The sequence below is a fragment of the Tursiops truncatus genome, chromosome 5, assembly GCF_011762595.2.
Source record: "Tursiops truncatus isolate mTurTru1 chromosome 5, mTurTru1.mat.Y, whole genome shotgun sequence".
NCBI classification, from domain to species: Eukaryota; Metazoa; Chordata; class Mammalia; order Artiodactyla; family Delphinidae; genus Tursiops; species Tursiops truncatus.
This window is the reverse complement of record NC_047038.1, coordinates 97,812,680-97,840,216: the sequence shown is the minus strand read 5'-3', so window position 1 is coordinate 97,840,216 and position 27,537 is coordinate 97,812,680. Positions and strand designations below refer to the sequence as shown.

Genomic DNA, 27,537 nt, shown 5'->3' with positions numbered 1-27,537 from the left:
TTTAGGGGCTTCCCTGGTGGCGCAGTGGTTGAGAGTCCGCCTGCCGATGCAGGGGACATGGGTTCGTGCCCCGGTCCGGGAAGATCCCACATGCCGCGGAGCGGCTGGGCCCGTGAGCCATGGCCGCTGAGCCTGCGCGTCCGGAGCCTGTGCTCCGCAACGGGAGAGGCCACAAGAGTGAGAGCCCCGCGTACCACAAAAAAAAAAAAAGAAAAGAAAACTTTATAATAATGTTAAATTGGAAACAATCAAATGTCTAACATTAGACAATTAAGTAAATAAACTAATATGCTCATACAACTGAATCTTGTGCAGCCATTAAAATGATGTAGTGGATGAATGTTTAATGGTGTGAACAAATGTTAGGATGTGTTACAGGAAAAAGAATCAACTTTTAAGAGACTATATACTGTATGCTCATTTTTGTCTAAATGAAAACACGTATGTACATACATACATAGAAAAGAGATGAATAAATATACATCAAAATCTTAAAAATGGTTATGATGAGTTAACAGGTTGCTTTTGTTATATTTATCTGAATAATAATGATGATGATAGATAATACTTTTACAGTGCTTACTATATACAAGGTACTGTTACATGTATTATATACATGACATAGATAAACTCTGACAGTAATCTAAATTTTCAACAATAAAAAACTTTTTTCATATATAAAAATTTCATAATGTAAAAAGCATTTAAGAAAAAGATAATAGAGATAAAAGCATCATTTGGAATTATGGAAGTAACTATCAGCAGAACTAAAAGCAGACTAAAGCTTTTCTTCATAAGCTCTTGTTTATATGAGATTTATTGCTGTAAGCATGTACTAATTTGACTTAAATAATAATAAATATGCATAAGAAATAATACTTGTCCTTAATTTTTTTTCCATTTTTTGACTCAGTTTTGATTTTAAATTCCAACAGTGAGATGCAAAGAAAACATAATTTTTTTGGAATCTGTGGTTTAGCTAAACAAAATCATTTTTGCTTCACCACAGCAATATACATTCTACCAAAATAGCTTAACAATTTAAGAAAATGAATGCATACCTCCTGGGAAAAGGGGAGTAAGAGGGTTTATGGACATAGTTATAAATGGGAAATTGACTGTCATTTTGTATGTTAAATTCATGAAATTCACACTCCATTCTATATATTTGCTTTATATAAAAATGTTTTCAGTTTCTTACCATCCAAAAAAATGCTGCAGATCCAGAAGTATGTCATCTTCGTTCTTTTTATAACTCCATCATCTTGCCTAGTATGGGTTACATGTGTTCCATTTTCTGTAAAGGGCCAGATAGTAAATATTTGGGGCTTTGCAGGCCATATGGTTTCTGTCACAACTGCTCAACTCTACCAGTGCAGCTTAAAGACCATCTAGGTCAAATATTTAACTGACATAGTGTTCAAATACAAATTATATAATATAAACTGCCACAGAAAAATTTTTTGGTCTTAAAAAGATCTCATGACTTTTATAGAGTAGGTGGAAGACACACAACTTGGCTAACTTGGACGTATCTTTCCCCTTTGCAGATCTGTCCAGCTCAATGGTCAAACTCTGAAGATGGTGGATGACCAAACCCTGCCAGCTTTGACAGAAAAACCTCTCCGCCCAGGAAGTTCACTGGGCCTGCCAGCTCTCTCATATGGATTTTTTGTGATAAGAAATGCCAAAGTTGCTGCTTGCATCTGAAAATGAAAGACATATACTAGCCCAGAGACTGAATTTTTCAAGTGCATTGATAAGAGGAAAGCAAAACTCAGGCTGTAGGAAGGCAAGCAGATGAACTGGTGACTGCTTTAGGGCCACTAGGACACTCTCAGCGCTAGCTTAGCACAGTATTTTGTTCTAAGTAGACCACTGTTAATAGTAATACCTAGTTCCAAACACTATGTTTGTATTCTGCATGTACTATTTTTATTTAAGATTATTAAAAATGTATATAAATACTCCCAATACAGCCAGGGGGCAAGTAAGTGAAGGATATATTATTAGTTTTAAGAAAGTGTTTAGTTGTTTTTATTTTAAAAAAAAAAACAGTTATTAGAAGATTGTCAGATTCTTTCCTCCATATGCTTTCCTCCCATAGGGCTGCTGTCAGAAAAAGTTTACTACCACAACCTTCAAATCATCTATAAAAGAGAGACAATCTTTTTGCAGCTTAACAGAGAGCTAAATTTAGCTGCTGCTTCACTTCCCTCTGTTCTGTTTGTCTCTGTCAGCAATACTGTGTGAGAGGACAGATGGTTAGATGTGATAGCACAAAAAAAAAAAAAAAACGATTAATGGCAATTTGGAAGGAAGGGATTATGTAAACTTCAAATGAAATAAAAACTGACTGTAAGTGAAATTGATTTACCAAGAGGAGAAAATTTAATTCAATACATTGTAAGCATCTGTTAATGTTTACCTTTAATCTACCTTAAATTCTTGTTTTAGTTGGCTGCAAGTAACAGAAATTGATTCTAATGGCTTTGATTGATTCCAATGGCATTGATTCCAATGGCTTAAACCACCACACATTAATAATCCCACATAACAAGAAGTTCAAGTAGGGTGAGCTCCACTGCTCAGTATGTCATCAAGGAATCGGTTTCATTCCATCTCTCTGCTCTGTCACCTTTAGTATTGGCTTCATTCTCAAGCTGGTTTCACTATGGCTGTAGCTATTCCATGGGCCCATTCAGACCTGGCAGCAGCCAGAGAAAGAAGATGAGCAATTTTTTCTGTCTCCTTCATAGACTTTTGAAGGACCCTTTCTCAGAGGTTCTCTCAGCAAAACTCTCCTCATGCCTCCTCGTGTCATGGTCGCATGGCCATTCTCCCCAGTCACTGCCACCATCAATGAGATTCCTCCAATTGTCTCCTAATAATCTTTTGGAATGGAGAGGGTGTTGGGAAGTCTATAACACTGACCACTACTGTTCTGTGCTTTTATCAGTAACAGAATGTATTATTTGCTCCTGTGTCTTAATTCTTAGAAATATAATTCTCCTTATATTTATGCCTGCTATGAATATTGTCATCAATTAAGTACATTTATAAGGAACTAAAGCTGAAACTTAAAGTTTGGATGCTTTAATATCCTTAAATTTTATATGTAAGTAATTTTTATATTTTCACATTTGAAATAAAGTAACTTTTATAACCTCAATATTGCATGATTATTCTTTCTGTTTTTTAATTTATTTACTTATTTTTGGCTGTGTTGGGTCTTCGTTGCTGCGCATTGGCTTTCTCTAGTTGTGGCGAGCAGGGGCCACTCTTCGTTGCGGCACGCGGGCCTCTCACTGCGGCGGCTTCTGTTGTTGTGGAGCACGGGCTCTAGGCGCGCAGGCTTCAGTAGTTGTGGCTCGCGGGCTCTAGAGCGCAGGCTCAGTTGTAGCACGGGCTTAGTTGCTCCGCAGCATGTGGGGTCTTCCCGGACCAGGGATCAAGACCGTGTCCCCTGCATTGGTAGGCGGATTCTTAACCACTGCACCACCAGGGAAGTCCTTGATTATTCTTTCAATAAAGCTTAAGCCTACAGATCCCTTGTTTCCTTCACCACTTTATTTACACCTCCTACCTTTATTTGTCCTTTCAGCCTCCCCCATACCGACTTGACCTTGAAGAAAAGAGATCATCAGGCACAAACACGATTTCCTCCCTCATCATGTAGATTCAATCATGATCAGCGTTCGGTCCTATCTATTTTTCTTTTCCCTAACCCCTCCTTCACTTAATAAATTCAAGGCCCATTTTTTCACTTGTATTATTGTAATAATTTTCTAATTGTTCTTCCTGACTTTGCTTAAAATTCTTAAACTTTGCTTAAAGTTTGCTTAAAAATTAAAATGGCTCTCCATTTCCTATAGCATATAAGGTCCTCCATAACCTGGCACCTGCTGTTTTCTTCAGCCTCAATTCTTGCTACTTTCCCCATGAATTCTGCTCTCCACCCACACATCGGTTGAGCAGTCCAGACACACAGCCTCTTTTACCTTTTGCTCCTGTAACTTCGGTACTGCTCTTTCTGCTCTCCACCTGGACTCTTCTACCTCTCCTCTCTATGTGGCAAACTTTTATGTTTATTAAGACCCAGCTCAAACAGCAGTTTCAATGCCTCCCCTATCATTCAAGTAGCTTTAGTCATATTCTTTGCTCCTATAGCAGTTTGGACATTTACTGTGGCACTTATGATACATCTAAATTGTGTCCATATATCTTTCTAACTTGACTCTAAGCTTAAGAAAGAAGTTCAATATCTTAATCATCTTTGTATTCCCTATGCTTAGCACATTGGCACACAGTAGCCATTCAGATGTTTCCTTAATGACAGAGAAGAACGTTCAAATTTGAAACTAGCTTAGGTAGTTTGATTTTGAGTATACAGAAAAACTGAGTGATGTTTCAAACCTCAAAAAGTATTGCCTGATAACTTCAAAAAATTTTTAAAAATTATCACTAGAAAGTTTTTACTGTGGTGGGTGGTTATATGAAGAACAGGGGCATAGTTATGTGAAGAAAGGAATGCTCTCAGTTGTATATTAATGAATATTAAATGCATTATTAATAAATAGGGTTTTTTTAACTTTTTTAGAGGAAGCTTCTTGCTTGTCACATTAGTGAGACTTTTTGAGCCCATATGATTTCATTAATTTATTTAATCAATCAAATATATTTATTTTCTGCAACTTATTATATTGGCTCAAAATTACATCTGTCTTTTAGTTTGGCCCTTGTGATTCACCTCATCTACACGATAATGGGAATTACCAACTCCTGCTGTGAAACTTGTATGTTCATGGCTTGTCAGTTCTGTAATTGCACCCATTTTCTTTTTTAAAACTTCTGATGTGTCTCATCAACCTATTGAAACACCTCATGGTTGATAAGTCTTTTAATTATCCTTCTAACCAGAATTTTGATGACCAACCAAACTAACATAAATACCAATCTATTTTATCTGATAATGCAGTACAAAATCAAAGCAGTAGTATTCAAAATTAAACGGTAGTAGAATAAATAATTAGTTTCAACTGTAGAAGAAAATATTACCAATGATGTGCAGACCAACTTACGTACTGTGTGCCTTAGAAAAACATAGTGTGAACATTCCCATACTCACTCCATCCCTGGGTCAGAGATTTGTGGTTTTTTTCAAGGATAAGTTACTCCTGTCTTCTCCTTTTGCAATTTTATACCATTCTCAATTCTACAGACTTATGGGTTAGAAAGCCCTAGAGCAAGTTAGATACTTAAATATTTAACAGTATTTTAAAAAAATCTTCCCTATCATTGTCATTAAACGCTGTTTCTTTTTTTATATAAATTTATTTATTTATTATTTATTTTTGACTGAATTGGGTCTTCATTGCATGTGGGCTTTCTCTAGTTGCAGTGAGCAGGGGCTGCTCTTCGTTGGGGTGTGCAGGCTTCTCATAGCAGTGGCTTCTCTTGTTGTGGAGCACGGGCTCTAGGCATGCAGGCTTCAGTAGTTGTGGAGCGTGGGCTCAGTCGTCGTGGCACACAGGCTTAGCTGCTCCGCAGCATGTGGGATCTTCCCGGACCAGGGCTCAAACCCGTGTCCCCTGCATTGGCAGGTAGATTCTTAACCACTGCACTACCAGGGAACTCCAAACACTGTAAGTTTTTATAACACCTTTGATTTAAGTTAAATTTGTTCCTTACTTTTATATATTTGATGATAGTCACTAGTTTTTAAATTGGTTCTTAGGTTACTTTATTAAATGCAACTTAACATATTTATTTCAATTCCCATAGACCTTTGAAAGGACACTAATAAGGCTAGTTTTCTGATTCTGCAGCACTCCAAAATTAATAAGGCAAATTTGCATATTTAACATATTCTTCCTAACCACATTTTAAAAAAATTCTTATATATCTAATAAATCACACACAAATTTAGTAGATCAAGTTCCCTAAGCATTTCAACATCTTAAACAACAAACAACAGTGATAGCAAACCTATATAAATACAATTTGTAGGGCTTCCCTGGTGGTGGGCAGACCTGTTCCGGGAAGATGCCAAATGCCGCGGAGCAACTAAGCCCGTGTGCCACAACCACTGAGCCTGCACTCTAGAGCCCACGAGCCACAACTACTGAGTCCGTGCACCACAACTACTGAAGTCCACGTGCCCTAAAGCCCGTGCTCCGCAACAAGAGAATCCGCCACAATGAGAAGCCCGAGTACCGCAACGAAGAGTAGCCCCCACTCACTGCAACTAGAGCAAGCCGGCGTGCAGCGACGAAGACCCAACGCAGACAAAAATAAATAAATAAAATAAATTTATTTTTTAAAAAATACAATTTGTACAAAAATGTCATTTTCTCATGCCAAAACTACAAATTTACTCCTCTGGCCAGAGTTAATAGAATTACCAATTCAGGTCCGCTACACCAAGTACGGTAACAATTAGCTTTTGATTAGAGGGTCTATAGACAGGATATAGAACCACTAGTGTGTTGGGTTCAACCCCTTCCTATGCTTAAGTATCAGATGTTGGGGGTCATCTAAAGCAAAGGCTGAGACAAGGACTTGGGGTCCAGTAGTTTATTTGGGAGGTGATCTCAGGAAGCAGGTGTGAGACATCAGGGAGAGTGAGATGGAGGAGAAGGAAAAGCCAGTACTTAGGTTTGTTGCTGAATTTGCTGCAATAGGCAATGAGAACTCAGTTCCACCAGTACCACTGAGAAACATGGATGCCTTTCATAATTTTTCTCTTATTATTCTCATATTTCTTAGCAGCTATCATTTTATAATAATTTTCATAAAGAACACCAACTTCACATAAAATAATTTTAAGGCCTGAAGCATTATTGTTATTGATTCTACTATTTAAGCTCCAAAGGTACTTTTACACATTTATTTTTATTATTTATTTTATTAAAAATTTTTTTACTGGAGTATAATTGCTTTACAATGTTGTGTTAGTTTCTGCTGTACAATGAAGTGAATCAGCTATATGTATACATATATCCCCGCCTACTTGGACCTCCCTCCCACCCCTCCCATCCCACCCATCTAGGTCTTCACATAGCACTGAGCTGAGCTGCCTGTGCTTTATAGCAAGTTCCCACTAGCTATCTATTTTAAACATGGTAGTGTATATATGTCAATCCTAACATCCCAATTCGTCCCACCCCTCCTTCCCCACCATGTTCACACGTCCTTTCTATACATCTGCATCTCTATTCCTGCCCTGCAAATAGGTTCATCTGTACCATTTTTCTACATTCCACATATATGCATTAATATACAATATTTATTTTTCTCTTTCTGACTTACTTAACTCTGTATGACAGTCTCTAGATCCATCCACATCTCTACATAAGTCCCAATTTCATTCCTTTTTATGGCTGAGTAATATTCCATTGTATATATGTACCACATCTTTATCCATTCATCTGTTGATGGACATTTAGTTTGTTTCTGTGTCCTGGCTATTGTAAATAGTGCTGCAATGAACATTGGCGTACATGTATCCTTTTGAATTATGGTTTTCTCAGGGTATATGCCCAGTAGTGGAATTGCTGGGTCATATGGTAGTTCTATTTTAAGTTTTTTAAGGAGCCTCCATACTGTTCTCCCTAGTTACTGTATCAATTTACATTCCCACCAACAGTGCCAGAGGGTTCTCTTTTCTCCACACCCTCTCCAGCATTTGTTGTTTGTAAATTTTGTGATGATGGCCATTCTGACCGATGTGAGGTGATACCTCATTACAGGTTTGAGTTGCATTTCTCTAATAATTAGTGATGTTGAGCATCTTTTCATGTGCCTCTTGGCCATCTGTATGTCTTCTTTGGAGAAATGTCTATTTGGGTCTTCTGCCCAATTTTTGATTGGGTTGTTTGTTTTTTAGATATTGAGCTCCATGAGCTATTTGTATATTTTGGAGATTAATCCTTTGTCCATTGCTTTGTTTGCAAATATTTTTCTCCCATTCTGAGGGTCGTCTTTTCATTTTGTTTACAGTTTCCTTTGCTGTGCAAAAGCTTTAAGTTTAATTAGGGCTGATTTGTTTATTTTTATTTTTATTTTCATTACTCTAGGAGGTGGGTCAAAAAAGATCTTGCTATGGTTTATGTCAAAGAGTGTTTTTCCTATGTTTTCCTCTAAGAGTTTTATAGTGTCTGATCTTACATTTAGGTCTTTAATCCATTCTGAGTTTATTTTTGTGTATGGTGTTAGAGAGTGTTCTAGTTTCATTCTTTTACATGTAGCTGTCCAGTTTTCCCAGCACCACTTGCTGAAGAGGCTGTCTTTTCTCCATTGTATATCTTTGCCTCCTTTGTCATAGATTAGTTGACCATAGGTGCATGGGTTTACCTCTGGGCTTTCTATCCTGTACCGTTGATCTATATTACTGTTTTTGTGCCAGTATCATACTGTTTTGATTACTGTAGCTTTGTAGTATAGTTTGAAGTTGGGGAGCCTGATTCCTCCAGCTCCGTTTTTCTTTCTCAAGATTGCTTTGGCTATTCGGGGTCTTTTGTGTTTCATTTTTAAAATTTAACATCCATTTTTGGAGTCAAATTATACTTTTTTGTAAAATGATACTTAAAAAGAAATCTAAAACAGCTCTAGGACTCAGCTCCAAAATCAGATGAAATATAGTAGAGAAGTAAAAATTGTTCTAAAGGTCAACTATTATGATGAATATAGAATTACTTAAAAAATATAAATCCATAAAAATGAATGGTGCATATAGAGTGAAATGTCTGGTTGATTCATCATTTAAACAAATATTTGTGGAATAAAGAAATTTATTCACCATCCACTAGGTGTTATTTTCCTGTATTCGGTGGGTTTCTCCAGAGAGTTATGATTTATTTTAAAGAATTTGCTCATGGGATCATGGAGGCTGGCAAGTCCACAATCTGCAAGGTAAGCCAGCAGGCTGGTGACCCAGGAAAGAGCCATTGCAGTTCAAGTCTGAAGGTCATTTGCTGGCAGAATTCCTTCTCACTTGGGGGAGGTCAGTCTTTTGTTTTATTAGGCATTCAAATGGTTGGACAAGGCTCACCCACATTATGGAGGGCAATTTTCTTTACTCAAAGTCCACCTTTTAAAATGTTATTCTCATCCAAAAACATCCTTATGAAAACATCCAGAATAATATTTGACCAAATATCTGAGCACCATAACTCAGCCAAGTTGACACATAAAATTTACCATCCTGGTTCCTATGGGTAATAAGTTTAAAAAAAATAAAGAGTCCCTTCTCCCAGGTACTCACAATCCAGATTGAGGGATGAGAGTGCTGCAGATATTTTAGAGATAATCCAGTCTCTGCTTTTTTCTAAAGAGTTTACAGCAGTTGAGTGCCTTGCCCAAGAGGCACTATACTGTATGCCTAGCAAGTACCTCAGCAATAAAGTCTAGAGGGGACCCTGAAAGTTGGGGTTCCACTCCACGTGACTGCTTTATTGTCCTATAAATTAAAACAGTGACATTTGAGTACTTCCCTCAGTCTCTTGTACATTTTAATTGGCCCACGTTTTTTTGGGAACCCATCACCTCAGGGCAGGGCCAGCATCATAGATATGATGTATGCAGTCCCTCAAAATCCTCCACTCAGAAAAACCTCGCACTTGGTTTAATGTCCTGCTATTGCCATTTTGAAAGTCTTAATAATTTTTGAACAAGGCACTCTGCATTTTCATTTGCACTGGGCCCCACAAGTTATGTAACTAGTCTATTCTCTGGGTACTGGGTAAAGAAAGAGTCACTGAACCTTCAAACCAGAAGTTCATATCCATCCAGTCTTCCCAGCATCTATATTCTCTGGTAGCTTTACTTCTGATCCCACTCTCTACCAATTTTTTAAACACTTACCTTCGTGCCTCTTTTTTTTTTAATTTTTTAATTTTACGTTATTGATTTTTTCATACGGCAGGTTCTTATTAGTCATCAATTTTATACACATCACTGTATACATGTGAATCCCAATCTCCCAATTCATCCCACGCCCCCTACCCCCCACAGCTTTCCCCCCTTGATTTCCATACATTTGTTGTCTACATCTGTATATCAACTTCTGCCCTGCACACCGGTTCATCTGTACCATTTTTCTACATTCCACATACATGAGTTAATATACGATATTTGTTTTTCTCTTTCTGACTTACTTCACTCTGTATGACACGTCTCTACAAATGACCCAATTTCATTCCTTTTTGTGGCTCAGTAATATTCCATCATATATATATGTACCACATCTTCCTTATCTATTCGTCTGTTGATGGGCACTTAGGTTGCTTCCATGACCTGGCTATTGTAAATAGTGCTGCAATGAACATTGGGGTGCATGTGTCTTTTAGAATTATGGTTTTCTCTGGGTATATGCCCAGTAGTGGGATTGCTGGATCATATGATAATTCTATTTTTAGTATTTTAATGAACCTCCATATTGTTCTCCATAGTGGCTGTTTCAATTTACTTTCCCACCAACAATGCAAGAGGGTTCCCTTTTCTCCACACCCTCTCCAGCATTTGTAGTTTGTAGATTTTCTGATGATGCCCATTCTAACTGCTGTGAGGTGATACCTCATTGTAGTTTTGATTTGCATTTCTCTAATAATTAGTGATGTTGAGCAGCTTTTCTTGTGCTTCTTGGCCATCTGTATGTCTTCTTTGGAGAAATGTCTGTTTAGGTCTTCTGCCCATTTTTGGATTGGGTTGTTCGTTTCTTTAATATTGAGCTGCATGAGCTGTTTATATATTTTGGAGATTAATCCTTTGTCCATTGATTCATTTGCAAATATGTTCTCCCATTCTGAGGGTTGTCTTTTCGTACTTTTTATGGTTTCCTTTGCTGTGCAAAAGTTTTTAAGTTTCATTAGGTCCCCTTTGGTTATTATTGGTTTTATTTCCATTAGTCTAGGAGATGGATCAAAAAAGATCTTGCTGTCAGTTATGTCAAACAGTGCTCTTCCTGTTTGACATAACTTTACCTCCTTTACCTCTAAGAGTTTTATAGTTTCCAGTCTTAAATTTAGATCTCAAATCCATTTTGAGTTTATTTTTGTGTATGGTGTTAGGAAGCATTTTAATTTCATTCTTTTACATGTAGCTGTCCAGTTTTCCCAGCACCACTTATTGAAGAGACTGTCTTTTTTCCATTGTATATCCTTGCCTCCTTTGTCATAGATTAGTTGACCATAGGTGCGTGGGTATATCTCTGGGCTTTCTATCTTATTCCATTTATCTATGTTTCTGTTTTTGTGCTAGTACCATATTGTCTTGATTACTGTAGCTTTGTAGTACAGTCCGAAGTCAGGGAGTCTGATTCCTCCTGCTCCATTATTTTCCCTCAAGACTGTTTTGGCTATTCGGGGTATTTTGTATCTCCATACAAATGTTAAGATTTTTTGTTCTAGTTCCGTAAAAAATGCCATTGGAAATTTGATAGGAATTGCATTGAATCTGTAGATTGTTTTGGGTAATACAGTCATTTTCACAATATTGATTCTTCCAATCCAAGCACATGGGATATCTCTCCATCTGTTGGTATCGTTTTTAATTTCTTTCATCAGTGTCTTACAGTTTTCTGCATACAGGTCTTTTGTCTCCCTAGGTAGGTTTATTCCTAGGTATTTTATTCGTTTCATTGCAATGGTAAATGGGAGTGTTTCCTTAATTTCTCTTCCAGATTTTTCATCATTAGTGTATAGGAATGCAAGAGATTTCTGTGCATTAATTTTCTATCCTGAAATTTTACCAAATTCATTGATTAGCTCTAGTAGTTTTCTGGTGGCATTTTTAGTATTCTCATGTATAGTATCATGTCGTCTGCAAACATTGACAGTTTTAATTCTTCTTTTCCAATGTGTATTCCTTTTATTTTTTTCTTCTCTGATTGCCGTGGCTAGGACTTCCAAAACTATATTGAATAATAGTGGTGAGAGTGGACATCCTTGTCTTGTTCCTGATCTTACAGGAAATGCTTTCAGTTTTTCACCATTGAGAATGATGTTTGCTGTGGGTTTCTCGAATATGGTCTTTATTATGTTGAGGTAGGTTCCCTCTATGCCCACTTTCTGGAGAGTTTTTATCATAAATCAGTGTCGAAATATGTCAAAAGTTTTTTCTGCATCTATGGAGATGATCAGATGGTTCTTATTCTTCAGTTTCTTAATATGGTGTATCACATTGGTTGATTTGCACATATTGAAGAATGCTTGCATTACTGGGATAAATCCCACTTGATCGTGGTGTACGATCCTTTTAATGTGTTTTTGGATTCTGTTTGCTAGTATTTTGTTGAGGATTTTTGTATCTATATTCATCAGCGATATTGGTCTGTAATTTTCTTTTTTTGTAGTATCTTTGTCTGGTTTTGGTATCAGGGTGATGGTGGACTCATTGGATGAGTTTGAGAGTGTTCCTTCCTCTGGAATTTTTTGGAAGAGTTTGAGAAGGATGGGTGTTAGCTCTTCTCTAAATGTTTGATGGAATTCACCTATGAAGCCATCTGGTCCTGGACTTTTGTTTGTTGGAAGATTTTTAATCACAGTTTCAATTTCGTGACTTGTGATTGGTCTGTTCATATTTTCTATTTCTTCCTGGTTCAGTCTTGGAAGGTTATACCTTTCTAAGAATGTGTCCATTTCTTCCAGGTTGTCCATTTTATTGGCATAGAGTTGCTTGTAGTAGTCTCTTAGGATTCTTTGTATTTCTGCGGTGTCTGTTGTAACTTCTCCTTTTTCATTTCCAATTTTATTGATTTGAGTCCTCTCCCTCTTTTTCATGATGAGTCTGGCTAATGGTTTATCAATTTTGTTTATCTTTTCAAAGAACCAGGTTTTAGTTTTATTGATCTTTGCTATTGTTTTCTTTGTTTCTGTTTCATTTATTTCTGCTCTGATCTTGATGATTTCTTTCCTTCTGCTAACTCTGGGTTTTGTTTGTTATTCTTTCTCTAGCTCCTTTAGGTGTAAGGTTAGATTGTTTATTTGAGATTTTTCTTGTTTCTTGAGGTAGGCTTGTATTGCTATAAACTTCCCTCTTACAAATGTTTTTGCTGCATCCCACAGGTTTTGGATCGTCGTGTTTTCATTGTCATTTGTCTCTAGGTACTTTTTTTATTTCCTCTTTGATTTCTTCAGTGATGTCTTGGTTATTTAGTAACACATTGTTTAGTCTCCATGTGTTTGTGTTTTTTACATTTTTTCCCTGTAATTGATTTCTAATCTCATAGTGTTGTGGTCACAAAAGATGCTTGATATGATTTCAATTTTCTTAAGTTTACTGAGGCTTGGTTTGTAATCCAAGGTGTGATCTATCCTGGAGAATGTTCTGTGCACACTGGAGAAGAAAGTGTAATCTGGTGTTTTTGGATGGACTATCCTATAAATATCAATTAAATCTATCTGGTCTATTGTGTCATTTAAAGCTTCTGTTTCCTTATTTATTTTCATTTTGGATGATCTGTCCATTGGTGTAAGTGAGGCGTTAAAATCCCCCACTATTGTTGTGTTACTGTCAATTTCCTCTTTATAGCTGTTAGCAGTTCTCTTATGTATTGAGGTGCTCCATTATGGGTGCATATATATTTATAATTGTTATATATTCTTCTTGTATTGATCCCTTGATCATTATGTAGTGTCCTTCCTTTTTTCTTGTAACATTCTTTTTTTTAAAGTCTATTTTATCTGATATGAGTATTGCTACTCCAGCTTTCTTTGATTTCCATTTGCATGGAATATCTTTTTCCATCCCCTCACTTTCAGTCTGTATATGTCCCTAGGTCTGAAGTGGGTCTCTTGTAGACAACATATATATGGGTCTTGTTTTTGTATCCATTCAGCGAGCCTGTGTCTTTTGGTTGGAGCATTTAATCCATTCATGTTTAAGGTAATTGTCGATATGTATGTTCCTATGACCATTTTCTTAATTGTTTTGGGTTTGTGGTTGTAGCTCCTTTTCTTCTCCTGTGTTTCCCACTTAGATAAGTTTCTTTAGCATTTGTTGTAGAGCTGTTTTGGTGGTGCTGAATTCTTTTAGCTTTTGCTTGTCTGTAAAGCTTTTGATTTATCCATTGAATCTGAATGAGATCCTTGCCAGGTAGAGTAATCTTGGTTGTAGGTGCTTCCCTTTCATCACTTTAAGTATATCATGCCACTCCCTTCAGGCTTGTAGAGTTTCTTCTGAGAAATCAGCTGTTAACCTTATGGGAGTTCCCTTGTATGTTATTTGTTGTTTTTCCCTTGCTGCTTTCAATAAATTTTCTTTGCCTTTAATTTTTGCCAATTTGATTACTATGTGTCGTTGCGTGTTTCTCCTTGGGTTTATCCTGTATGGGACTCACTGTGTTTCCTGGTTTGGGTGGCTATTTCCTTTCCCATGTTAGGGAAGTTTTTGACTATAATCTCTTTAAATATTTTCTTTGTTCCTTTTTCTCTCTCTTCTCCTGCTGGGACCTTTGTAATGAGAATGTTGTTGCGTTTAATGTTGTCCCAGAGGTCTCTTAGGCTGTCTTCATTTCTTTTCATTCTTTTTTCTTTATTATGTTCTGCAGCAGTGAATCCCACCATTCTGTCTTCCCCATCACTTTTCCAATTCTGCCTCAGTTATTCTGCTATTGATTCCTTCTAGTGCAGTTTTCATTTCAGTTATTTATTGTTCATCTCTGTTTGCTTGTTCTTTAATTCTTCTAGGTCTTTGTTAAACATTTCTTGCATCTTCTCGATCTTTGCCTCCATTCTTTTCCCGAGCTCCTGGATCATCTTCACTATCATTATTCTGAATCCTCTTTCTGGAAGGTTGCCTATCTCCACTTCATTTAGTTGTTTTCCTGGGGTTTTATCTCTTTTTCTTCATCTGGTACATAGCCCTGTGCCTTTTCATCTTGTCTATCTTTCTGTGAATGTGGTTTTTGTTCCACAGGCTGCTGTATTTTAATTCTTCTTGCTTCTGCTGTGTGCCCTCTGGGGGATGAGGCTATCTATGAGGCTTTTGCAAGTTTCCTGATGGGAGGGACTGGTGGTGGGTGGAGCTGACTGTTGCTCTGGTGGGCAGAGCTTAGTAAAACTTTAATCTTCTTGACTGCTGATGCTTGGGGCTGTGTTCCCTCCCTGTTGGTTGTTTGGCCTGAGGCAACCCAACACTGGAGTCTACCTCAGCTCTTTGGTGGGGCTAATGACAGACCCTGGGAGAGCTCATGCCAAGGTGTACTTCCCAGAACTTCTGCTGCCAGTTTCCTTGTCCCCACGGTGAGCCACAGCCACCCCCCACCTCTGCAGGAGACCCTCCAACACTAGCAGGTAGGTCTGGTTCAGTCTCCCCTGGGGTCACTGCTCCTTCCCCCGGGTCCTGATGTGCACACTACTTTGTGTGTGCCCTCCAAGAGTGGAGTCTCTGTTTCCCCCAGTCCTGTTTATGTCCTGCAATCAAATCCCACTAGGCTTCAAAGTCTGATTCTCTAGGAATTCCTCCTCCCATTGCCAGACCCCCAGGTTGGGAAGCCTGACGTGGGGTTCAGAACCTTCATTCCAGTGTGTGGATTTTTGTGGTATAAGTGCTGTCCAGTCTGTGCGTCACCCCCCAGCAGTTATGGGATTTGATTTTACTGTGATTGCGCCACTCCTACCATCTCATCGTGGCTTCTCCTTTGTCTTTGGATGTGGGCTATCTTTTTTGGTGAGTTCCAGTGTCTTCCTGTCGATGATTGTCCAGCAGGTAGCTGTGATTCTGGTGTTCTCACAAGAGGGAGTGAGAGCACGTCCTTCTACTCCGCCATCTTGAACCAATCTCAAGCCTTGATAAACTCTTGAACAAGATTCACAGCACTTCCGAGTTGTTGAACATATTGATATGCCAGGAGGGTGGTATACTTTGACTCCATAGGGACAGATGTTCCTGTGCTTGGGACAATTCTGATCCTTGCCCTATGTACCTCTTCAACTGATTGTTCATTTGTATCTTTTATAATAAATTGCAACCGTAAGTGTAGTTCCTTCTTGAGTTCCATGAATCATTCTAGAGAATTATCAAACCTGAGAGAGGGTCATGGGAACCCCTGAATTTGTGATCAGTCAGGCCAAGTGCAGTTAATCTGGAGATCCAATTTGTGGCTGGCATGTGAAGTAGGGGCAGTCTAATGGGACTGAATACTTAACTTATGGGATCTGTGCTAGCTCTAGCCAGTTAGTATCAGAATTGAATTGAATTTTAAGACACCCAGTTGGTATCAGAGGATTGGAGAACTGGGAATTGTTGTTGGGGAAACAACACCCAGCTTAACCTAGAGGTCTAGTTTGGGGTATTACCATTTGTCCTCTACAGAGAGATAAGAGAAATTTTATTGTCCTTTGGGTCAGAGCAATTCATTGGACAAATGGTTACAGATCTGCTCCTCATGGTATGTGAAAAGCAAAGTATTTCTAGGGAAAGCGAACACCAACATTCTTTGTCTTTATACCATATATATCTCTGTATCTCAGGAGGCCAGGGCTTTTTACAGGAGCACTAAGAAATCCAGGAAGATTTATTTTCCTACACCTCAGAACTTTGTATGTGTACTTCGATTAGTACATCCTGCCTCCATCCCTCCTCCCCCTATCCTGTCTTGATCTGGTTAATTTGAGCCGAAACTTCAGATCTCAGATTACACATCACTTCTTCTGGAAAGCTTTCTTGACCTTCCCACTCAAAGTTTGACAAGAATGCTCCTCCTGAGTGCTTGCACAGGGCCCTGGGCCTATATAGCACAGCACTGTCATATAGTATCAAATTCTGTCTGTTGTCCCTCTAGTCTGTGTACCCCTTGAAAATAGGATATTTTCTCCTTAATATACCCTGTGCTAAGTAGAGTGCTTTCAGAAAATAAGAATTCAATAAATATTTTGTTAAATTATTTAGTCTCAGACTTTAAGGAGTTTACAATCAAAATGACAAAAATATACAAATGAGTATAATACAAAGGAAAATTATGTAAATTCTGTAAAACAAATAAAGCTGTATTTGCGTTTATGGAGAGAGAAAAATCTTACATAGTTGAAGTAATAGGGAGAGTAAAGGGACAAAGTAGGTGATTAAATAGTTAATCCCACTAGCGGATCATAAGTAGAAAAAATATGGGACACCCCTGTAAGTTAATGATTACTCAAGAAAGCAGGATTGGGACTTCCCTGGTGGCACAGTGGTTAAGAATCCACCTGCAGAGCAGAACCAAGAAGAACTACAATCCTCAGCCTGTGGAACAGAAACCACATTCACAGAAAGATAGACAAGATGAAAAGGCACAGGGCTATGTACCAGATGAAGAAAAAGAGATAAAAACCCCAGGAAAACAACTAAATGAAGTGGAGATAGGCAACCTTCCAGAAAAAGGATTCAGAATAATGATAGTGAAGATGATCCAGGAGCTCGGGAAAAGAATGGAGGCAAAGATCAAGAAGATGCAAGAAATGTTTAACAAAGACCTAGAAGAATTAAAGAACAAACAAACAGAGATTAACAATAAAATAACTGAAATGAAAAATACACTAGAAGGAATCAATAGCAGAATAACTGAGGCAGAAGAACGGATAAGTGACCTGGAAGACAGAATGGTGTAATTCACTGCCACAGAACAGAATAAAGAAAAAAGAATGAAGACAGCCTAACAGACCTCTGGAACAATAGTAAACACAACATTTACACCTAGGGACACATACAGACAGAAAGCGAGGGGATGGAAAAAGATATTCCATGCAAATGAAAATCAAAAGAAAACTGGAATAGCCATACTCATATCAGATAATATAGACTTTAAAATAAAGAATATTACAAGAGACAAGGAAGAACACTACATAATGATCAAGGGATCAATACAAGAAGAAGATATAACAATTATAAATATATATGCACCCAATATAGGAGCACCTCAATACATAAGGCAACTGCTAACAGCTATAAAAGAGGAAATCAACAGTAACACAATAATAGTGTGGGACTTTAACACCTCACTTACACCAATGGACAGATTGTCCAAACAGAAAATTAATAAGGAAACACAAACTTTAAATGACACAACAGACCAGATAGATTTAATTGATATTTATAGGACAGTCCATCCAAAAACAGAAGATTACACTTTCTTCTCAAGTGTGCATGGAATATTCTCCAGGATAGATCACATCTTGGGTCACAAATAAAGCCTCAGTAAACTTAAGAAAACTGAAATCATATCAAGCATCTTTTGTGACCACAACGCTATGAGATTAGAAATCATTTACAGGGAAAAGAAGGTAAAAAACACAAACACATGGAAGCTAAACAATGCATTACTAAATAACCAAGACATCACTGAAGAAATCAAAGAGGAAATCAGAAAATACCCTGAGACAAATTACAACAAAAACACGATGATCCAAAACCTATGGGATGCAGTAAAAGGAGTTCTAATAGGGAAGTTTATAGCAATACAAGCCTACCTCAAGAAACAAGAAAAATCTCAAATAAACAATCTAACTTTACACCTAAAGGAACTAGAGAAAGAAGAACAAACAAAACCCAGAGTTAGCAGAAGGAAAGAAATCATCAAGATCAGAGCAGAAATAAATGAAATAGAAACAAACAAAACAATAGCAAAGATCAATAAAACTAAAACCTGGTTCTTTGAGAAGATAAACAAAACTGATAAACCATTAGCCAGATTCATCAAGAAAAAGAGAGGACTCAAATCAATAGAATTAGAAATGAAAAAGGAGAAGTTACAATAGACACCACAGAAAAACAAAGCATCCTAAGAGACTACTACAAGCAACTCTATGCCAATAAAATGGACAACCTGGAAGAAATGAACACATTCTTAGAAAGGTATAACCTTCCAAGACTGAACCAGGAAGAAATAGAAAATATGAACAGACCAATCACAAGTCATGAAATTGAAACTGATTAAAAATCTTCCAACAAACAAAAGTCCAGGACCAGACGGCTTCATAGGTGAATTCCATCAAACATTTAGAGAAGAGCTAACACCCATCCTTCTCAAACTCTTCCAAAAAATTCCAGAGGAAGGAACACTCCCATACTCATCCTATGAGGCTACCATCACCCTGATACCAAAACCAGACAAAGATACTACAAAAAAAGAAAAGTACAGACCAATATCACTGATGAATATAGATGCAAAAATCCTCAACAAAATACTAGCAAACAAAATCCAACAACACATTAAAAGGATCATACACCATAATCAAGTGAGCTTTATCTCAGGGATGCAAGGATTCTTCAATATAGGCAAATCAATCAATGTGATACACCATATTAACAAACTGAAGAAGAAAAACCACATGATCATCTCAGTAGATGCAGAAAAAGCTTTTGACAAAATTCAACACCTATTTATGATAAAAAACTCTCCAGAAAGTGGGCATAGAGTGAACCTACCTTAACATAATAAAGGCCATATATGACAAAACCACAGCAAACATCATTCTCAATGGTGAAAAACTGAAAGCATTTCCTGTAAGATCAGGAACGAGACAAGGATGTCCACTCTCGCCACTGTTACTCAATATAGTTTTGGAAGTCCTAGCCATGGCAATCATAGAAGAAAAAGAAATAAGGGAATACAAAATGGAAAAGAAGAAGTAAAACTGTCACTGTTTGCAGATGACATGATACTATACATAAAGAATCCTAAAGATGCCACCAGAACACTACTAGAGCTAATCAATGAATTTGGTAAAGTTGCAGGATAGAAAATTAATGCATAGAAATCTCTTGCATTCCTACACACTAATGATGAAAAATATGAAAGAGAAATTAAGGAAACACTCCCATTTACCATTGCAACAAAAAGAATAAAATACCTAGGAATAAACCTACCTAGGGAGACAAAAGATCTGTATGCAGAAAACTATAAGACACTTATGAAAGAAATTAAAGATGATACCAACAGATGGAGAGATATACCATTTTCCTGGATTAGAAGAATCAGTATTGTGAAAATGACTATACAACCCAAGCTATCTACAGATTCAATGCAATTCCTATCAAACTACCAATGGCATTTTTTACAGAACTAGAACAAAAAAATCTTAAAATTTGTATGGAGACTCAAATGACCCTGAATAGCCAAAGCAGTCTCGAGGGACAAAACTGAGCTGGAGGAATCAGACTCCTTGACTTCAGACTATACTACAAAGCTACAGTAATCAAGACAACATGATATTGGCACAAAAACAGAAATATAGATCAATGGAACAGGATAGAAAGCCAAGAGATAAACCCATGCACCTATGGTCAACTAATCTATGACAAAGGAGGCAAGGATATACAATGGAGAAAAGACAGTCTCTTCAACAAGTGGTCATGGGAAAACTGGACAGCTACATGTAAAACAATGAAATTAGAACACTCCTTAACACCATACACAGCAATAAACTCAAAATGGATTAGAGACCTAAATGTAAGACTGGACGCTATAAAACTCTTAGAGGAAAACATAGGAACAACACTCTTTGACATAAATTACAGCAAGATCTTTTTTGATCCACCTCTTAGAGTTTTTCACAAAAATAGACAAATGGGACCTAAAGAAACTTAAAACTTTTGCAAAGCAAAGGAAACTACAAACAAGACCAAAAGACAACCTCTGCATGGGAGAAAATATTTGCAAATGAATCAATGGACAAAGGATTAATCTCCAAAATATATAAACAGTTCATGCAGTACAATATGAAAAAAACAAACAACCCAATCCAAAAATGGCCAGAAGACCTAAATAGCCATTTCTCCGAAGAAGACATACAGATGGCCAAGAAGCACATGAAAAGCTGCTCAACATCACTTATTATTAGAGAAATGCAAATCAAAACTACAATGAGGTATCACCTCACACCAGTTAGAATGGGCATCATCAGAAAATCTACAAACAAATGCTGGAGAGGGTGTGGAGAAAAGGGAACCCTCTTGCACTGTTGGTGGGAATGTAAATTGACACAGTCACTATGGAGAACAGTATGGAGGTTCGTTAAAAAACTAAAAATAGAATTACCTATGACCCAGCAATCCCACTACTGGGCATATACCCAGAGAAAACCATAATTCAAAAAGACACATGCATGGGGCTTCCCTGGTGGCGCAGTGGTTGAGAGTCCGCCTGCCGATGCAGGGGACACGGGTTCGTGCCCCGGTCCGGGAAGATCCCACATGCCGCGGAGCGGCTGGGCCCATGAGCCATGGCCACTGAGCCTGCACATCTGGAGCCTGTGTTCCACAATGGGAGAGGCCACAGCAGTGAGGGGCCTGCGTAGCGCCAAAAAAATATAGACTTTATGCCCAAGACAACTGAAGGGGATCAACTTCCAAGACTAGAGGTACTTTTCCCCTAATTACTAGAAGTGCCTGACGGAGGACTTCCTGAGCCCTGATGTCAGTCTTCCCCTCCCTCTGACCCTTACAAGCGCTGACCCTTTATTCCAATTTGCAGCCAGACCAGTTCTTGCTCACTGTCAACAGCACTGGGGACCCCTTCTGTACTCTTCCTTTGCGACAATCTCTCGGGCATTAACACCTGGTTGGGAGACTACTTTGGAAGGGATAACATCTAAAGTTGTAAGCACAAATCTTAATTGAACTGCATGGTGGATTTTGATACGATAAGAAAACCTTTGGATGGCTAACTATTGCTCTGGTGAAAGCTGCTATATCTATGGAAATGGCTGCTCCAACAAGGGCTATCTCACAGGTGGGAGCCGTTGCTCCAGCCAAGGCTATTATCCCAGGGGAAAATGCACCCAAGGGTGAGGAGAGACCTCCTTTTATCCCAAGCTACCCAGCGGGCCCATTTTCAGCCTAGTTAGCATCCGCAGCAGCATAAGTTACCAACCAACTGCCCCTACGGTTCTGCCTCCAAGAGAAATTTCTGATAAAAATCAAGGAACAATAAGAGTTCACATGCTTTTTTCAATGTCCTGTCTAAGGCAGAGGATAAGTTGGGAAGTTTTTCTGAGGATTCTGAACTTTTCACAAAGGAGTTTACTGGGTTAATGAGATCTTTTGATCTCACCTGGGGGGATTTACAGATCTTATCCCACTGCTACACCCCTGAGAAAGAACAGCATATAATACTGGCAGCCAGAGCCCATGCTGACCAAGTGGCAGCCCAAGCCCAAAAGGGCCATACAGTACACCAGGTGGGAAACAACACTGTCCCCGAAGCAGTTCCACAATGGAATGGCCAGATAAACTTTATTGACAGGGATTGATGGGACCATATGATTAATTGTTTAAGAGGGTATGAGAAAGCTTACAGTGAAACCCGTCAATTATGAAAAAGTGAAAGAAGACCAACAGGGACCAGATGAAAATCTTACAGTTTTTCAAGGGAGATTAGTGGAAGCTTTTGAAAAGCATACAAATGTGGATCCCTTCTCCCCTGACAGACTGGCCCTTTTGGCTATGCATTTCATAGCCCAGTCTGCCCCAGACATCGGTACAAAATTCAAAAAACAACTGCCGGTCCTCAGACCCCTATGAATGATTTGCTCCAATTGGCTTATTTGGTTTTCAATAAGAGGGATGTGGCCAAAAAGACTGAATGCACCCAGAGAGATAAACGAAAAGCCCAAATGATAACAATGGCTTTGTCCACTCAGAGACCACCAAAGGGGAGGCCAGGTTTTCTAGGCCAATTTGGCCATAGTAGACCACAAGGCCCATGGGTACCTGGACAAAATCAGTGTGCCCTGTGTGGACAGAAGGGACACTATAGGAAAGATTGTGATTGATGTGCCCTTTGCAAACAGCCAGGAAATTGGAAGAGGGAATGCTCCAGATGCCAGAGAGCAACGGGGGCCTCTCATCCTTTGATGGTTTCACAATCAAAGGACTGAGGGGGTCCAAGGCCCAAGATAGCCCTGCCTAAAATTACCATCTACCTAACTAATGCTGAACCTCAGGTGGTCATTGAAGTGGTGGGCCACCTGATAAAATTTCTTACAAACACTGGTGCAACCTTCTCAGTCTTAACATAAAAGACTGGAAGCCTTAACAACCATAAGAAATACAGAAGGGAGTATCAGGAAAGAGACAGGGACACACTTTCCTGGGACCCCTTTTGTGCAACATCAATGGCTGGTCATTTCTATATTCCTGATTATCCTATTTTTTTAATGGAAGAGACATATTAATTAAGTTAGGGTCCGCTCTGTTTCTCAAGGGACAAGGAAGGCACCCTTATCACCAAATGATATTAACAAAAAATAAAGAAGAACAGATTAAATCTATAACTGAGATAAAAGACTCAGTAGACCCTAAAATATGAAACACTGACGTTCTAGGCCTAGCCAAAAACAAACAGATAGAGGCCGTAAGTGACCCTCTTCCAGATTTAGAAACTGTTTGGGAAAAAATGGTTTGGATCTTCAAAATCATGGTTATAATCTCTTTTAATGACTCCTTTAATGCTTAATTTCTTTTAATTTATATCTTTTCGTAGACTCATCCTCTGACGCTTAACATCCAAGAGGGCTTAAAGGATGATGCTAAACAAAGTGGCATTCGTTTACAGTTCTCCCAACAGAGAAGGGACAGTCAGCCAGGTGTTTTACTCCTTCCCCAGGCAGGCCTACTTCCCATCTCAGCAGGAAGCAGTTAATGATCAGTTGTCACCCCTTACTCCCTTTTAAGCATAAAATGGTAAACACCTGGAGGGGGGAATGATAGGGACAGAGTAAAGGGACAAAGCAGGTGATTAAATAGTTAATCAATCCCACTAGGGGATTGTAAGTAGAAAAAATATGGGAGATCCCTGTAAGTTAATGATTACTCAAGAAAGCAGGTTTGCTTAACCACAAAACCAAGCAGGCTTGCTTAGCAACAAAACCAGGCAACAGAAGCATGAGACACGCCCCGAAACAATAAAACAATGGTGGAATGAGACCCACATCCTGCCCAGTGAGCTCAGTAAGTTAATGATCCCTAGGACATGCTCTCTGCACACATAAAAAACAATAATTTATAGAAAGGTGTTCATTGTACAGAGACCTGAAATACTTTTTTACAGTCCTGGCTTGACGATGTAGGGACAAAAAAACTCCCCTGCCAAACCTGGAGGAGGAGCTGATGATGGAAGTATGACGTCTACTCAAAAATGAAGAACAGGGCTTCCCTGGTGGCACAGTGGTTGAGAGTCCGCCTGCCAATGCAGGGGACACGGGTTCGTGCCCTGGTCCAGGAAGATCCCACATGCCGCGGCGCGGCTGGGCCCGTGAGCCACGGCCATTGAGACTGTGCGTCCGGAGCCTGTGCTCCGCAACGGGAGAGGCCGCAACAGTGAGAGGCCCGCGTAGCGCCAAAAAAAAAAAAAAAAAAAAAAGAAGGAGAAGAAGAAAGTGGTCTTTTCCCCCTCCCCACTTTTCCTTTGATTATAAAACTGCAGCCCACTAAGTTCTCGGGATGTGGCACCCTCTCGCCCGCCCGCTTGTAAACCTCACAAGCATCCTATTCTAATAAATCACTTATCTCTCACTTTGCCTCTTGCTGAATTCTTTCTGCATTGAGACATCAAGGACTGGGCTCTTCAGAGCCCCCTGATACCACATCTATCAGTTTCAGGAGGACTGTCTACAATTCCAAAAGTCATGGCAGTGGTTATATGGGCAGATGCTGTTCTCATTTAAGTTTCAGGGTAGAGAGTATGCTCAAACAAAATAACAGACTCAGAAACTCAGCCTTCATCTGCATCTCCCCACAAAATCCAGTTCCAAGGCTCTTTTCCCCACCAAGCACAAAAAGCACTCTGATGGCAAGTCTGATGATTGCTCTACAGTAATGAGCCCACCAAGGGAGCTAGAAGAGGCCCAGCTCCAGAGGCCCAGCTCCCAGCTAGAAGAGGCACTCCCATTGAGGGTGACAATGGCAGGAAAAGGTCTAGGACTAGTACTTCTGCATCAAGCTGCAGAGCAAGGTCTGGCTACTCTGGAAGTTCACATTTTCTCTGTGTCTCCCCTGAGTTCCATTCATCAGAGATAGGACCACATACACTATTCTTATTCCTCATTTTAATCTCCTTAAAATGATGAAAAGCTAAGGAAAAGGTGGGATATTTCCCTCAAATCTATAGAAATACACACTGACAGGCTTCTAAGAAGTATAACTAAGAATCACATCACATAGATAATTTCTACTTTGGGGACAATTTAAGTGCTTGATATGCCTACAGAAACATATTGTTCCAAAGGCCAAGGCAATGTCTACTGAATTTAAGTCTGAGATGTCTTTGTTGAGTTTGAGAATCCAGATGAAAAGACATCGAAACTGTTAAAAGGTAAACTGAGGCATATTAAAAATTTTAAGAGTTTATTTGAACATTTATCTATTCAAACGGTCCAGAACCAAACTGGAAATGGTTAGGAACACACCTTGGACAGGAGCCAGGTAAAAGATATATGAAGAAAGTGTGAAGCAAAGTAAAATAAATTATTTGATTGGCTATAGCTTAAAGCCTAGTTGGCTATTTGTGACTAGTTATCCTTAGCACTCTGATTTCCTAACCTTGAGGCAGTTACAAACTTAGATTTGGGTTTGCTTATTTAGGCTGCCACAGCATAGAATCACATCAGTCTAACGTTCTCCTCATTTAATTAATTTAACAAACATATGGAGGAAGATGGCTGTGTGATCAGGAGGCCCCCTCCAACAATGCTGACCCTTGGCCTAAACCTCTTACCTGTCTCCCAGCCACACAAGACACCCTATGAAGACCCATATCCCCAAAGAGTACTCTTATCCTAGGGCCAGTGCAGCCTCAGGAGCTCTTTATAGTCCTCCCTTGAATCAGGGTTGCAAGAACTCCTGCCTCTCTGTAGCAGATCCCAACCAGAGAAATACTGTAATGTTTATAACTGGGGGAGGATAGGTAGGAAAAGTCCATGCCAGAAGGCTGGATCAGCAAGGGCTGCCACTTTAGAACTTTCCTCATCCCCAGAGGCAGGCATACAAATCTTTAACTGAAGTGCTTATCTGATGTGAGTCTATTTGTTTGGGCTGCAGAAGAGTGGTGTCTCTGGGTTACTGTTTATCACTGCCCTCCAGTTCTGTGTCCTTAAAAGTGAGCTCATCTGTTTCCAACTTCTGAAAGAGTAAGTCGCAAAGTCAGCTGGAACAAGTAAGCTTCAGGATGCTACTGCTCTGTCTCGTCCTTGGAGCATGTTTTTTATTTTCACATAAAATATCCTAAGCTGAGTCTAGGGACCTGACTGAAAACATCTGCCTGTTAGTCTGTCTGTTACTTTAAGAAAGGAAGAAGTTTATGCAGGTAAAGTTTCTATTAGGACTAGAACTGCTATACCTTTAAGTCTCCTTCTGACTCCTATATACATATACATATGTATGTATATATAACATTTATATATGGAATATATATTTATGAATATTTGTATATTTATATAATATTGCCATATAAGAAAAATATTTACTTTTTGTCTCTAGTTCCTGGCACAAAGTTCCTAAAACCCTTGGAATTTCCTGAGTGGTGTCTTTTCTCATTCATAAGGAGCCCCCTTTGAACGCACCAGAGTTTATACTAATGAGGGGACTTTTGTAAAGTCCCAAAGAATGGGGGCTGGTTGCCAGAGGAACCAACCACCTGATTAGTGGGTTGGAACTTTTAGCCCCACTCAGATCTCCAGGGAGGGGAGAAGGACTAGAGATTGAGTTCAGTCACCAATGGCCAATGATTTCATACACCATGCCTATGTAATAAGACCTCCATAAAACCCCAAAAGGACAGGGTTCAGAGAGCTTCAGGGTTGGGAAATAAGTGGAGGTGAGGGGAGAGTGGTGCACGTATAGAAAAGGCATGGAAGCTCTGTGTTCTTTCCCACATACCTTGCCCTATTTATCTGCTCAATCTGGCTGTTCCTGAGTTATGTCCTTTTATAAAAATCTGATAATTAGGTACGTGAAATGTTTTCCTAAGTTCTGTGAGTCACACTGGCAAATTAATCAAACCCAAGGAAGGGGTCTTGGGAACCTCTGATCTATAGCCAGTGTAGGGAAGCAAAACTTCGTCACCCCAAAATGTGTCTCTTTGACATGGAGATCTTTTTTTTTTTTTTTTTTTTGCGGTACGCGGGCTTCTCATCATGGTGGCTTCTCTTGTTGCGGAGCACAGACTCTAGGCACGTAGGCTTCAGTAGTTGCAGCACACAGGCTCAGTAGTTGTGGCTCACGGGTTCTAGAGCACAGGCTCAGTAGTTGTGGCACACGGGCTTAGTTGCTCCACAGCACGGGGGATCTTCCCGGACCACGGCTCAAACCTGTGTCCCCTGCATTGGCAGGCGGATTCCTAACGACTGCGCCACCAAGAAAGTCCCAATAAGCTGGACCTGTGATGGGCTTCTGAAGTGGGGGTCAGCGAGCTTACAGAACTGAGCCTGCAACCTCTGGGCTCTGATGCAAACTCCAGATAGATAGTGACAGAACTGAGTAAAGTTATAGGACACTCAGGGGTCGCAGAGTTTCTTGATGTGTGGAAAATCCACACGTCTGGTGTCACAAGCCAAGTAGTGT

General features: G+C 39.1%; 1 protein-coding gene and 1 long non-coding RNA gene across 4 annotated transcripts in view; one reads left to right on the top strand and one right to left on the bottom strand.

Moving 5' to 3' along the window:
- HPSE (heparanase) overlaps positions 1-3,172 on the top strand; it is a 34,035-nt gene extending 30,863 nt beyond the window's left edge. For all 3 annotated transcript variants that reach the window (XM_004327543.4, XM_004327544.4, XM_004327542.4), the window contains one exon: positions 1,551-3,172. In XM_004327543.4, the coding sequence (XP_004327591.1) occupies positions 1,551-1,710 (160 nt within the window). In that variant the 3' untranslated portion in view covers positions 1,711-3,172. The remainder of the gene's footprint in view (positions 1-1,550) is intronic.
- LOC141278805 (uncharacterized) overlaps positions 1-27,537 on the bottom strand; it is a 33,000-nt gene that overhangs the window by 4,662 nt on the left and 801 nt on the right. Inside the window, exon 2 of the long non-coding RNA XR_012332094.1 lies at positions 1,202-1,297. This is a non-coding gene — a long non-coding RNA (uncharacterized lncRNA). The remainder of the gene's footprint in view (positions 1-1,201; positions 1,298-27,537) is intronic.